Source organism: Odontesthes bonariensis, chromosome 6, assembly GCF_027942865.1.
Source record: "Odontesthes bonariensis isolate fOdoBon6 chromosome 6, fOdoBon6.hap1, whole genome shotgun sequence".
NCBI classification, from domain to species: domain Eukaryota; kingdom Metazoa; phylum Chordata; class Actinopteri; order Atheriniformes; family Atherinopsidae; genus Odontesthes; species Odontesthes bonariensis.
Window position 1 is genome coordinate 34,140,552 of NC_134511.1, and position 13,790 is coordinate 34,154,341.

The following is a 13,790-nucleotide window of genomic DNA, read 5'->3' on the forward strand; positions in this document are numbered from 1 at the left end:
AAACACACATTCAGGCAGTCCAAGAGTAAACAGAGAGCAGCTAGAGAGAGGAAAGAGATCGAGAGGGAGCAGAGCCACAGAGACAATGGAGAATGGGAAAAGATACAGAAGTGGAGAGTAAGCACAGACAGAAGAGGGGGGAAGAGAGGGAGTTGATGTTGATACCATGAGAAAGCATAAAGGCTTTCACATTTTCCCTGACTGACCTGCTTTTCATCTTGAATGTGACCTCTCCAGTTTATAACAACACAGAGTTGAGGGGGAGAAAGAAAGTGACTGGGGAAAAGAGGAGTTTGCCAAATCTTCCACCGTGCTTGCCAATCTGGGCTGTTGCCATCTTCCAAACGAGAGCGCGAGAAACGGAGCAACAGCAGAGGAGAAAGACAGAAAAGATAATATGGCGTTCTCTACCTGCTGCTACTTTAAATGGGTTCTTCCTGCATTATCCAGCTGCCTGCCCGCACCCAAGCAAAGTCTGGCAGATTAGTGCACTTACATAAACCCGAGCCAAGACTATTGCACATGCAACCAAACACAGCATGTCCCAAGTGTGCGCACACAAACACAACTTTGGCTACACATTCCAGCCATAGACACGCACACAGAAAGGCAGAGCTAGTGGGTTCAACACAGAAGCGTTACAAAGCCCAGTCATCTGCTGTCTGAAGTCCCAGTCTTTATGAGCAGTGTGGCCTTGTGGCCTAAAGGCAAAACTTGCTGGCAGGAAGATGCTGGAGTGCCAATGTACTGCCAAGCACTATAAATGCCATTATTCAGATCTGGTTAGCTCAAGGGGATAAACATATTAGCATCAGGACATCTAAGCCTCTTTAAAACATACACATGTCAATCACCTTCCAAGGAAAGCACCTTGACAAGCTCAATCAATACAATGAGCAAATGGGTGGGAGGTAGGTTATGATCTTGGAGAGTTTCTTGGAAGGGGAATCCTTTCTAGCAGGTGAGAGTTATTTTGCTCGAACTGATGAATGTTAAGGGCAGCTCCTCCTCTTCAGCCCCACTGTACTGTGGCTGGAATTCTGTGTTTGTGGTTACATAAGCCCTTCATAGAAGAACTGCTTCTGCTGAGCTGCCAGGCTAATCCTCTGGGATGGAGTGCCCTGCTAATCCCACGGCAGGAGAATGGAACTGAAGACATTAACCAGGATTACTACACAGGACCGTGTTCAAGCAAGACCAGCGCCAGTTATCGCAAAAATAAACCTCCAATCACACAAAACTGCCAGCTTACACAAACCCTCTTTTGCAGCAGATACCACGCGGTGTAAAGCGGATGCAAACTCCAGGAGTAAATGTGGTCACTTTTGTGCTGCAGGCATTTCACTTGTTGCTAATTACAAAGACAGACAAGCTCAAATAGTTATGAGCACAACTCAAACGTCACAAAAGGGAAAATGACATAAGAATGGCCACAATGAAGGTGCCTTGAGTAAAGCCCAAGATTTTAAAAAAATAAATAAATACATCTACAAAAAGGCACATTAAATATACAGCTCGGGCTGGAATTTAGTGATGTCAAGAGTCAAAAGTAAAAATATTTACAAATATCAACGTTACTCACTGAAGCATTCATCTTTTCTTTAAATACCCACACTGTTGAGAACCAAATCTGGCCATCAATCTGGTGCAACGGATGACTGAAGAATCCCAGTGACATGAGTAGTGTGTAGCTGAAATCACTCAGTGTCAGGAGCTCCTTCAATCAGTAACTGAGGCTCACACTACATGCACTGAACACTTGGAAACACACAGATAGCCGGTGCTAGGAAAATGGGCAGAATGTCACTGACCCCTGCAAATCAGCCATAGGCTTCTGGGTAATCTTCAGTCAGTGACAATAAACAACCCGAGTTAATGACTGCTGCATTTGCAGAGGCTGGCTGATAAGAGACAGACTTTACAGCCTCCTTGATAAAAGACAGACGGCCTTGACCCAGAGAGACAGGAAAACCGCTCCGAAGCGCAACAAACCCATCCAGCCAGACTGACACACAAACTCAAAGACACAATCTTGCAGCACGTGGCAGCTGCTGCCTCACTAACAGGAAGTCACAACCGCATCACTCGTCTATGCTTTCGAACAGTGCTAGAACTGTTAATGTTGATTAATTCAACAACTGTATCATAGTGCACATTAAATGCAATAAGCTACTCGTAACAGGAAGAGGAAAAGTTGACTCTGAATTACCCTTTTTGGCAGTTTCCATCTCTTCTTCAGTCCAGCGAGAGCTCTCACTCATCTCCAGATTGGCTGTCAAAAAAAAAAAAAAAGAAAAAAAAAAGAAAGAAAAAAAAAAATGGAGAACCACCAAGTTAGAGAAGGCGGGGGGAGTGGGCAGTTGTCACAAAGTCAGTTAGGGAGTGACTGACAGAAGGAAAGGAAGGAGAGACAGAAAGAAGAAAAAGAATAAGAGGGAGGGGGCAGGGTAGCTTGTGCTGCTTGCCAGTGAAACGCTGCAGCATGGGTCGCTAGGGACCGTTTGTTTTAGATGGAGGAAGCAGGAAATCCAAGGAGAGAAGTCAGTTAATGATTATAGACATAACAACTGGCTTCTTTCCCTGTACAGGCCATTAGCCAGGCTGTCCCTGTGTGGCAGACAGCAGAGCTGAAGCCTGTGCTTATGTGTCCTCTATGTGGACCTGTGAAGGGCACAGTGGGCCGTTAGCGCCGCTGCCAGTAGGAGAACAGGCGGTGGCAGGGGTGGAGCTGCTGACTGAGAGCCCCTTCAGCCCGAGTCACCTGGGGATTCCCTGTGACTAAACCTGTGCCGCAAGAACGACTGCGGCATGTACACACAACTGCTGAAACATCAAAAACCCATACAAGCCTGCAGCAATAGTGTTCGTGTACACAAGGCTGAATTACCATCTGAGGGAAAAAAGAAAGCTTGGCAGGGGAACTCTGCTGATACATAGCATTTTGTCCTTCAATAACACTTCTGGTTTTATGCCAATACAATTCTGACTACACACAATGCCTAATGAAGGTATGGTTTACCATAGTGATTTCTTGTGACATGTATGCATGTCCCTTTGACAAAAACTAGTGAGTACAACACTAGAGTTCAAGAAAAGAATGAGGACAGAGGAACAACAGTGCACTCTTGTGGTCATGGACAAGAGGCCAAAACTAGATCAAAGGTGACAAAATTCAGTTCTATTTCATTCTTACTGACCGCCAGAGGCGGTGCTTTCAAGCACTGGATGATACATCTTGCGCATGCGCAGGTCGAGTGTTTATACCAACAACGTCACTCGTGACCCCCTGCTGACCCCGGAGAGCCTATATACTTCCGGCAATATCAGCAGGTCAGTCCTTTTTCATCTTCTCGCTGCGCAAGGTAAGTTACTGCGTCTGCATATGAGACGAATTCTAAAACCAATTTTTACTTCATCGTTCGCTGCTGGTGGTCTCGCGACGTCCCGTCGAGGCTGCGAGCTGCTCGCCCTTCAGAGACCGCAACGAACTGCCGAGAGGTATGTAACCTTTTTTCTTTCCCTCGGCTAATGAAGTTTACTGCCAGCTGTTACAAGCGCCGGTCTAGGTAGCATGCTCGCTCCTTCTCCCGGTGCTGTGCGCTGCACGTGAGTAACAGTCTGTTTATAGTTGCATTGTCGGTGAAGGCTACATTGCTAGCCCTCTCCCGGCATCTGTAACCTGCCTATGTTAAGCGGCCAACTCGGTTGTGCCGGTTCTTTGATTTTGTTGCTGCTATTGTTCTGCCCCTCTCCTGGTGTAAGGCGGCGTTTGCGCCCCCCCGCTCCCAGCACAGGTGGCCTATAGTGGTTGTCGGTGAAGGCTCCGTCTGCGGCTCCCCCTCCCAGCATCCATCTATAGCTAAAATAGAACTTGCACTAGCCCCTCTCCTGGTGTAAGGCGGCGTTTGCGCCCCCCGCTCCCAGCACAGGTGGCCTATAGTGGTTGTCAGTGAAGGCACCGTGTGCGGCTCCCGCTCCCGGCATCCAACTATAGACAGTGTATGAATACAGCAATAGCCCCTCTCCTGGATTGCCCCTCTCCTGGTGCACGGCGGCGTGTGCGCCCCCCGCTCCCAGAACAGGCGGCCTATAGTTGATTGTTGGCGAAGGCACCGTTTACGGCTCCCTCTCCCAGCATTCATCTATAACTAAGAAGAAGACATATATGAATAAGAATTCAAAAATACGTACTATCATCAAATACACTGTGTGTGTGTGTGTGTGTGTGTGCTAGAGGTGGTCCCGACATGGATCACAACCACTCCTGCTCGGCCTGTATGGCTCCTCTACAGCTTGAGGATGGCCATGATCTGTGTCCTTCGTGCCTCGGCCATCTGAGGCAGGGTCTCTCAGATGAGTCCTGCATGAATTGTGGCATTTTGCCTCATGCTGTCAGGGCTGCAAGGCTGGCTGAGGTAGAGCGCCTGTTGGGCCCTCCCTTGTCTCCTCAGTTGACCCCTGACCAGCGGCTGGCCCCGTCTCGGTCTAGCCGACCACGGCGCCGGGAAGAGGGCCAAGGGGTCCGGGCTTACTTCTAGAGTGGATCAGCTGACAGCGGAGCTTGACAGCATGAAGTCCCTCCTCCTGGCTCTCCAGCCTGGGGCTGGAGCAACCCAGCCAGGTGCCCTTGTTCCTCCAGCGGCCTCCTTCGGGCCGGAGGAGGATGCGTTTTCCATAGCAGCTTCGGCTACTATGTTTCAGGACTACGCTTCGGACGTGCTCCTGGGAGACGAAGCCTTCCGTCCTTCTGCAGCGGGCTCCCTTTCTTCAGCCCGTGGCTCTGCGGGTGGTAGTGAGGACGGCTCTGTGGGAGCCGCCATCCGTACGGCTCTAGCCAGGCTACAGCTGGACGTGCCGCAGGCTCAGCCAGCTTCGGCCAGTGCTTTTTTCAGGCGCTCCTCAACCCCCGCTGAACTAACTGTACCTCCATCAGAAGAGTATCTGAGGGAATTACAGAAGTTCTGGAGGGACCCTAGGGCCCCTGCCCGTCCGACAGCTGATGCTCGGACCCTGGCAGCCATGCAGGACGCCTCCAAGTTCGGCCTGGACCGCATGCCAGCGGTTGAGCCCACTATAGCCGCCCTGATCGTCTCACCCAATGAGGCTCTGAGACAGGAGGCGAGGTGTCCTCGCCCCCAGTGCCGGGTTACGGATAAATTGCTGTCGAAGGCCTATGAGGCGGCAGCACGTATGGCTCGCATGGGTAATTCCATGTCCCACCTGCTGCTCACCCTGTCGTCATCCCTGCAGGAGACTGAGCTGGACACTTCTGTCCACGGTATTACTGACGCCTCTCTACAGGCCTTTGCACTGATGTCCAGGGAGTTGGGACGAGTAATGGCTACTCTCGTACAGGCTCGCCGCCAGGTTTGGTTGGCGCAGTCCCCTCTCTCGGAGGCCTGCAGGAGAACCCTCCGCAGTGTTCCGGTGGAACCGGGGGAGCTGTTTGGTTCCGCGGCTCTGGAAGCCCTCGAGCGCACGGTCCAAGCTGGGAAGACCCGACAGCAGCTGTCTGAGCTTCACAGAAGCGCGCCGCCGCCTGGCAACCCTAGGGGTCGTCCAGCTGCCCCGCAGCGCGGCACCCACTCACGGGCCAGGGGCCTCCTTCGGCCCCAGTACTCACGCCCACAGCCTGCTCAGCGGCAGGCGCAGCCCTTTCGGGCACCTGGGCGACTGCCCCCTGGGCGACCTCAGGTCTCACGTACCGACCGTCGTGCCCCTGGAGCCTCTAGAGGTCGGGGGGCCCGACGCTGAGGCCACGGGGCCGACCGTCGGCGTTTTTTCCCAGCAGCAGCTCAGCTACTGGGCTGCTTCCACCAGGGACCCGTGGGTTCTTTCCACCTTGACCCACGGGTACGAACTTCAGTTCCGACGTCGGCCCCCGATCCATGGCCGAGTCAGGATGACTGTCATCCGCGACCCGGCGAAAGCCCGAGCCCTCGCCCAGGGGCTGTACGTCCTCCTAGGCAAGGGTGCCATCGAACCGGTAGACCCCCAGGTGCACCCCGGGGGGGTTCTACTCGACTTACTTTCTGGTAGCAAAGAAAGATGGCGGATTCCGACCTATCCTCGACCTCAGGAACCTCAACAGGTTCCTGAGGGTCTTGAGATTCCATATGTTGACCACTGCAGAGGTTCTGCGCACGGTCTCCAGAGGGGAGTGGTTTACCTCCATAGACCTGGAGGATGCCTACTTTCACGTTCCTGTGGCGCCACACCATCGGCAGTTTCTGCGATTCGCCTTTCAGGGGCGTCATTTCCAGTTCAGGGTGCTCCCGTTTGGTCTCTCCCTCTCCCCACGGGTGTTCACCAGGTGTGTGACGGCAGCCCTCTCGCGCCTACAGTCGCGGGGCATGAAGATCTTGCCGTATCTGGACGACTGGCTCGTCTGTGTGCCGTCCCAGTCTCAGGCGGCCCTCGACACGACGTGTCTTCTTTCCCATGTGGCCCGTTTGGGCCTCAGGGTGAATTTTACAAAGAGTGGCCTTGTCCCATCACAGAGCACAGTTTTTCTTGGGGTGACCCTCGATGCGGTCACCATGATGGCCTGCCCGTCGCCGCGGCGGGTGGACGACATCCTCCGCCACCTCCTCCCGTTTCGGGAAGGCAGGCGGTTCCACTACGTGGAGTTCCTACGCGTCCTGGGGAAACTGACAGCTGCGGCTGCTGTGGTCCCCTTAGGATTGCTGTCGCTGCGTCCCCTCCAGAGGTGGTTGCACAGCTTTCACCTGGACGCCAAGAGACACCGGCACAGGAGGCTCGCGGTGTCCCACCGTTGCCTTCTTGCCCTGGCCCCGTGGAAGAGGCGCTCGTTTCTCCTCCAGGGCATGCCCATGGGCTCCATTGCATCCCGTCGCGAGGCAGTCACGACGGACGCCTCCCTCTCGGGGTGGGGCGCCGTGTGGCAGAACCGGATGGCTCAGGGGCTGTGGCCGGCGCGGGACCGCTCACAGCACATCAACGCACTAGAGCTGCGGGCTGTACACAGAGCGTTGCAGGCTTTCCTCCCTTTCTTGAGGGGCCGACATGTACTAGTGCGGTCGGACAATGTTTTGGCCGTCTCCCACATAAACCACCAAGGTGGCACCAGGTCTGCACTGCTACTGCAGGCATCCCGGGACCTCCTGCTGTGGGCAGCACCATGCTTAGCCAGCCTAAGGGCAATGTATTTGCCCGGGGAACGCAACCAGACGGCGGACTTGCTCTCCCGTGGCAAGCCTCCGCCGGGGGATTGGCAGCTCCATCCGGAGGTGGTGCTCAACATCTGGGCCACCTTCGGCAGAGCAAACGTGGACCTCTTTGCCTCAGAAGAGTCGACCCATTGCCCCCTCTGGTTCTCCCTGACAGAGGAGAGCAGTCCCCTGGGACAGGATGCTCTGGCCCACGACTGGCCAGAGGTTCTCCTCTATGCTTTCCCGCCGATCCCTCTGATAGTCCCTACGCTACAGAGGGTCCTCCAGCAGGGCCACAGGCTGCTGTTGGTAGCCCCCTTTTGGCCAGGGAGGACGTGGTTTCCACTGCTGCACAGGCTCTGCAGCGGTTCCCCGTGGCGCCTCCCCGACAGGAGGGATCTCCTGTCTCAGTGGCAGGGTCGGATCTGGCATCCCGACCCGTCCCGCCTACAGCTGTGGGTCTGGCCACTGCAGGGCCCGACCCAATGCTGACTGAGTGCTCTGGCGAGGTCTGCCATACCATCCTAAACGCGAGGGCGCCTTCTACCCGGGCGCTTTATGAACAGAGGTGGCGGCTGTTCACTACATGGTGCTTGGACAGGGGTGAGGACCCTGTGCACTGTCCTGTCCCTAGGATTCTGGAGTTCCTCCAGTCACTCCTGGATGACGGCCGGCCCCCCCGCTACCCTGAGGGTGTATGTGGCGGCCATTTCCTCTCGGCATGCTCGAGTGGATAACGGCACGGTGGGAAGCCACAGGTTGGTGTCCCTTTTCCTGAAAGGTGCGCGGCGGCTGCGCCCCCCACGAGTGCGGCGCACCCCGCCATGGGATCTGCACCTGGTGCTCGGCGCCCTGTGCGCGCCTCCCTTTGAACCCCTTGCTCAGGCAGGGCTGAGGTGGGTCTCCGCTAAGACCGCCTTTCTACTCGCTATCGCGTCAGCGAAGCACGTCGGGGAGCTGCATGCTCTGTCGGTGAGCGACTCCTGCATGAGGTGGAACTCGGATGGCTCAGGGGTTTCCCTATGGCCGAACCCCGCTTTTCTCCCGAAGGTGCTGTCTTCATCTAACAGACCTATCCACCTGGCACAGTTTGTTCCCCCGGAGGGGGAGGACAGGTTACGCCTACTGTGCCCTGTGCAGGCTCTGAGAGCCTACGTGGCCGCGACTGCCGGTATCAGGCAGTCGGACCAGCTCTTCCTCTGCTACGGTGGCCCTCGGAGAGGCTGTGCGCTCTCTAAACAGCGACTGTCTCACTGGGTGGTGGACGCCATCACCCAGGCATATGAGGGAAGTGGGCGCCCCCAGCCAGCTGGGGTGAGCTGCCACTCCACCAGAGCTGTCTCGACCTCATGGGCAGCCCTAAGGGGCGTTCCCCTGGAAGACATCTGTGAGGCAGCGTCATGGGCGTCACCGAGTACCTTCTCCAGGTTCTATCGGGTGAATGTTGCCACTCCCAACCCGTTGGCTGTGGTCCTGCTGCCCGACTCTGCTGCTTCCTCTCAATAAAGTGAATAGGTGCTGGATTCCTCGTGACTTTTCTGGTATTAGTCATCCAGTGCTTGAAAGCACCGCCTCTGGCGGTCAGAAAGGATGAAATAGAACGAAAGTTACGTATGTAACTACGGTTCTATGAATCCTGGATGACCGCCAGAGGGTTCTGTCACTCAGAATCCTCGTATACTCGCGAGAAGATTCTGTAAGGACTGACCTGCTGATATTGCCGGAAGTATATAGGCTCTCCGGGGTCAGCAGGGGGTCACGAGTGACGTTGTTGGTATAAACACTCGACCTGCGCATGCGCAAGATGTATCATCCAGTGCTTCAAAGCACCGCCTCTGGCGGTCATCCAGGATTCATAGAACCGTAGTTACATACGTAACTTTCGTTCTGCATGATTCTGGTGAAGTATTTTAGCAATTAAAATATGCTAGCCCTCCACATCTTTTAGTTGCTCCTGACGATGCAAAATGAAAACTTCTGCATTATTTTTTTTCTCATCTTTTTCATTCGGTTAGAAAGAAAGCATTTAGAAGTTTTCATTAAGATTAATAAATAAGAAAAGCTTTCTGTAACATCTGCAGCTTCAGTAAAGATATAACAATGATTGGATCAACAAATTATGCCTTATCTCCTATGCCCATGTAATCTTCTCAAATTTCTGTAAACAATGCCAAATTTGGAGCAGTGCAACAAAGACTGACCAAGCTCATTGTTGAGCGGTGGTGCGGAGGTCTCCTCCACTTCACTGGTCATAGAGCGGGTAATGCGCCCTTTGCGGAGGCCCTGGCTATTGGCTGTGCGTCGTCCCTTGAAAGTTACAGTTGGCTCTTTGTCCTCTGCATCTTCTCCAGAGGTGTCATCCCTGTAGAAGAGAAACGTCAACACGGTCAGGAAAAAAAAAACAGGACAGATTTTTGACCATTTCGCAAGGGGATGTTCCACTGTCAGGACTCAAAGCTGCAAAGACGGCTGCTGTGCAGGCGAGGCGACGCACTAATATGCACTAATCCGCACTAACCGTGCCAAGTTTCCACTAAAACTACAGATGACTGACTTCATTTCGTCACTTACAGTGAAAAAAGTATTTAATTATTGATATGACGACTGTGGGACTATTTCCGTTTCTGAAATGAAAAGTGCATAGATGTAATATTCACATGAAATGACCCAGGCTCAACTTAAGAGTTGACGCATTCAAAACCCCACATCTAAAAGAACAGCCTCTGTAACAAACTACAATAATTCAAACTGCAGCATGTATCCAAGCCAATGCACACTAATAAAATATACACTATGCTTCTGAAGGAGAAACCTAACGAGCAACTGACTACTAAGAAGTAGATAATGAGTCAAAAAGCAGCATATTCTAAAACATGGATGCTTTACGCAAAAAAAATGTATACGATCACTGCAACATTCAGGTATTAAAACACAAGACATGTGGTCATGGTCCCCTTCTGGTTCGACCAGGATGTTAAATAATGAGCAGAAAAACATGGTCTTGGTTTAAGAATTCATACAGCGATTGACAACAAAGATGATTTGTGAGAACACAGGGACGCCCTTCTTTGATAACCAAAATCCACTGAGTTCATCCTTGAGTCTAAATGAGCGTTTGTGCCAAATCTGAAGAGATCTTCTCCAGGTGTTTCTGAGATCATGCTTACAAGAATGGAACAGACGAGTGGATAGACACACAGCACAAATGTTTCCAGCCACAGAGATATAAAAACGTCTTAAGTGTAAAAACATCTGCAGGCTATATATTGTGGGACATCATTCCCAAATCACATTACTGTATATTAACCTCAAGTAAAGACAATGTGACAAGCATGGAGAGATCTCACCAGTGAAATATATCAGTAATATATTTTGAGATGAAAAATATGAGCTACTATATGTTGCGACTCCATCGATCCCAAAAACCAAAGTCAATAATCATCATGCTCCTAATGCCTGCTACACTGCATTGGCTCGAGTCCCCCACACTGGGGGCTGGCTTGTCTGCACTGGACATGAGATACAATCCTGCAGAATAAGAAAAAATGTGAATGTGTGCCGTATGCAGACGCTGCTTTTTCATTCTTTTTTACTTCTGGGATAATTTATGGAGTGTCAGCACAATGGCATGCCAGGAGATAGCCAGTGAGCTTGAACCCTGTGCTCCTCCATTCATCTTCCTCCAACTCCATTAATCTTGCTGAGGGGAGGCTAGTGGCATTCTAAATATAGATGAGCCAGCTGTGCCAGGGGTGACAGGCAGGCAGCAGCATGTGCTAGCAGTCACAGAGTCCCCAGGCCTTGCCTCAGAGCATGGAGGCAGCAGACAACGGTTCATCATCATCATCAGTTCCGAGCCAAATGCTTATAAATATCCCGCCACTGCTTGAAATAACTGCAGCGTAGTCTCGGTTGACAATGTAATTTAGTTCAATAATGCGGACATAGGCTATTTATTCATTTTCAAGCAACAGAAAGCAGTCCTATTCCATCTGTTGTTTTGCATCCTTTGCTGACACTGTGCCAAAAAACACCCCCACCTTGATCACTGCACCCATCTCGATTCACACACACATCCTTTTTTTTGCACACCAGCGATTCCACCAAACAGCTTCTTTTTTAATTACTCTGCTAATTTGCCACACCAAAACAACACAAACTAAAAACCCATAAGCACTGAATTTTAAAAATGAGACTTGGCATCCCATTGGGAAGGGGAGACGCACAAACAGGAAAGCCGCCGCGGTAATGGGTAAAACAAAAGGATACCCGACTGTGATAGCACAGGAAAAAAGTCTGGCTGGAGGTACGGGGGAAATGATTGGATTTCAGGATCCACGCTCTCTGGCTAAAGTTTAGTCCTTCCCCATTTGAATAATTACCAAATTGTGGGTTGCAAAAATGGAATGAGTTGGGGGAAAAATACTTGTTCTCAGCTCAGCCTCAAACAATGTGTAAAGTGTTAGAAAGGTTTTCACTCCTCTCCAGCTTTTCCTCTCATTCGGTTTGTTTGCCTTGAATGAAGCATCTTTGCAGCACATTATGCTCAAAAGATCTGCGTTGTGGAGGTTTTAGTCAGAATTAATCAGCAACTCACTTCATCCCATCTTCCTTGTCTTCTGCTTCATTTTTCTCCTCCTCCACTTCTCCGTCCTTCTCCTTCTCCTTCTCCTCCTTCTCCTTCTCCTCCTGACTGCTTCGGTTCACTTGTTGCTGCTGCTGCTGTTGCTGCTGCTGCTGTTGCTGCTGCTGCTGTTGTTGCTGCTGCTGCTGCTGCTGTTGGCCATGCTGAGAGAAAAACACACGGGAACCACAATGCATGCCGTTACATCGATAACCCCAAGTAAGTCCGTCACAGAGCTAAAGAAAATATCTGTTTTTGTGAACAGCACACACACACACACACACACACATCAGTTAAGAGCAGTAAATAAGTAAATAATAGTGGATTCAGGCCATCAGATCAATATGAAAATGAGGTGTGTGAATAGACTGCCTTGGATCATTACAGTGGCCAACAGTTACAGTTTTCTCTAAAGGCCAAAATTGGCACTTACATTGGCTGATCTGGTGTTTAAGACATTACTGCAGGCGCCACAGAGGCTGGCTAGTGTTTTGATGAGATAACAATTACCTCATGGTGTTTGTTCAAAAACAAAGAAATGTAAAAAAAATAAAAAATAACTCCTCTCTTAGTCACCTCTAAAATCCTAGTTTCACCCATTTCAAGTAAAGAACACAAAACTAACCTGAAAAATAATCCTACTCATTTTCAGCAGAAACAAAACAGGATATGAGAGTTCCGAAATTACAGCAACACATTTCTGCTGTATAGCATTTGCTCTTTAAGCACCCAGAACCACTTCCTCACCAGCTTCCTGCCTGTCTGGGCTTTTAGGGTTAGAGTTCAGACTAGAACTGACACACATCCAGACCAAAAACCCTAAATACTGCCTAATAATGATCAAGCAGATCTTCCTCTAACAGCCATACTTCCTGCTCTTTCTGAGGTCTTTGTATTTGCTGCTTCATCCCAAGATAAATGCTTCTACTGCAATACATATCTGCTCCAAAAGACATGCAAATAAAAAAAAATATTTTCTAAAAAGACATTGTGGGGCATAGAACGCAGCGCCAGACGGCAAGGAGAGAAATAAAAATCAAAAAGCACTCTTACACAGAAGTTATCTTTTCCTTTGTATGTATAGCAACACTAATGTTAACAGTGTCCCTGCCTCAGGTGCTTCATTTACACTTCCATCTTTCCGCAGACATAAAAACCACCCACATCAAAGTAAACATCTGTACCGTGTCTAAAAGCGCCCTGAACTCATCAAGTTGTCGGTCTAAATAAAGAGTAGTTAAATGAGCTGCCAACTACCCAAATTTCATCTTCATTACCATGTGCAGCCATCACGATGTATAACACCGACTTTGTTTTCCACCATTGTAACTGTTTTGTCATTGAGAGCTAAAACTGGTGCTAGCTTCTACTAAAAACATGTGGTGCAAAGTAAGATAATGAGCAGATGGGTCATCAGCATTCCCAGAGGAAAAGGTTACCAGTAAAAAGAGGTGAAAGCATTTGCAATCTGTACTTGAGGACCAGATATCCCAGGGCTAATAATGGTTACACGGCATGTTAAGCACCCTGTGCTCTCAAAGTTAACACATGGAAATCAGTATGGTTATGTTAACAGGTGAGTGGAGCTAGTTCAAGCTTCTATAGGAGCAGAGTGACAGTCTGGAAAAGTTTGAAGTGACCACGGGTTGACACGTAGCCGTAAAGGGCAGATTTTCAACGTGCTAAGCCACCAGACAGAAGAAAGAAGCCAATTCAGTTTCGAGTGATTTTGATTTAAACATGCTTACATGCATGGACTAACAGCAGATTGGGCTCGTTGTTTTTTTTGCGCATTTTTGTCATGTAAACTTGTTTATCGTCAAAACAACACCTCGTGCTACCAATGGGATATGGTTGGATAACGCACGTTTGACCCATGTTTTTGGTTTATGAGAAAAATAAGGTAAAAGTTAGTTGCTTTGATTTCTGCCAAACTCGTTTAAGAGCAGAGAGTGGCCACATAGCTCAGAAGTATGGATTATTAGTCATTTTAA

At 50.3% G+C, this 13,790-nt stretch overlaps 1 protein-coding gene across 6 annotated transcripts in view; it reads right to left on the reverse strand.

Annotated features, from left to right (window-relative positions):
- The window catches only part of ncor2 (nuclear receptor corepressor 2), a 98,770-nt gene that overhangs the window by 28,297 nt on the left and 56,683 nt on the right, over positions 1-13,790 (reverse strand). For 5 of the 6 annotated variants that reach the window (XM_075468454.1, XM_075468457.1, XM_075468455.1 and 2 more), the window contains 3 exons: positions 11,770-11,960; positions 9,374-9,534; positions 2,210-2,272 (listed from right to left, as the gene is read on the reverse strand). In XM_075468454.1, coding sequence (XP_075324569.1) covers positions 2,210-2,272; positions 9,374-9,534; positions 11,770-11,960 — 415 coding nt within the window. The remainder of the gene's footprint in view (positions 1-2,209; positions 2,273-9,373; positions 9,535-11,769; positions 11,961-13,790) is intronic. The other variant, XM_075468456.1, reaches the window with a different exon arrangement.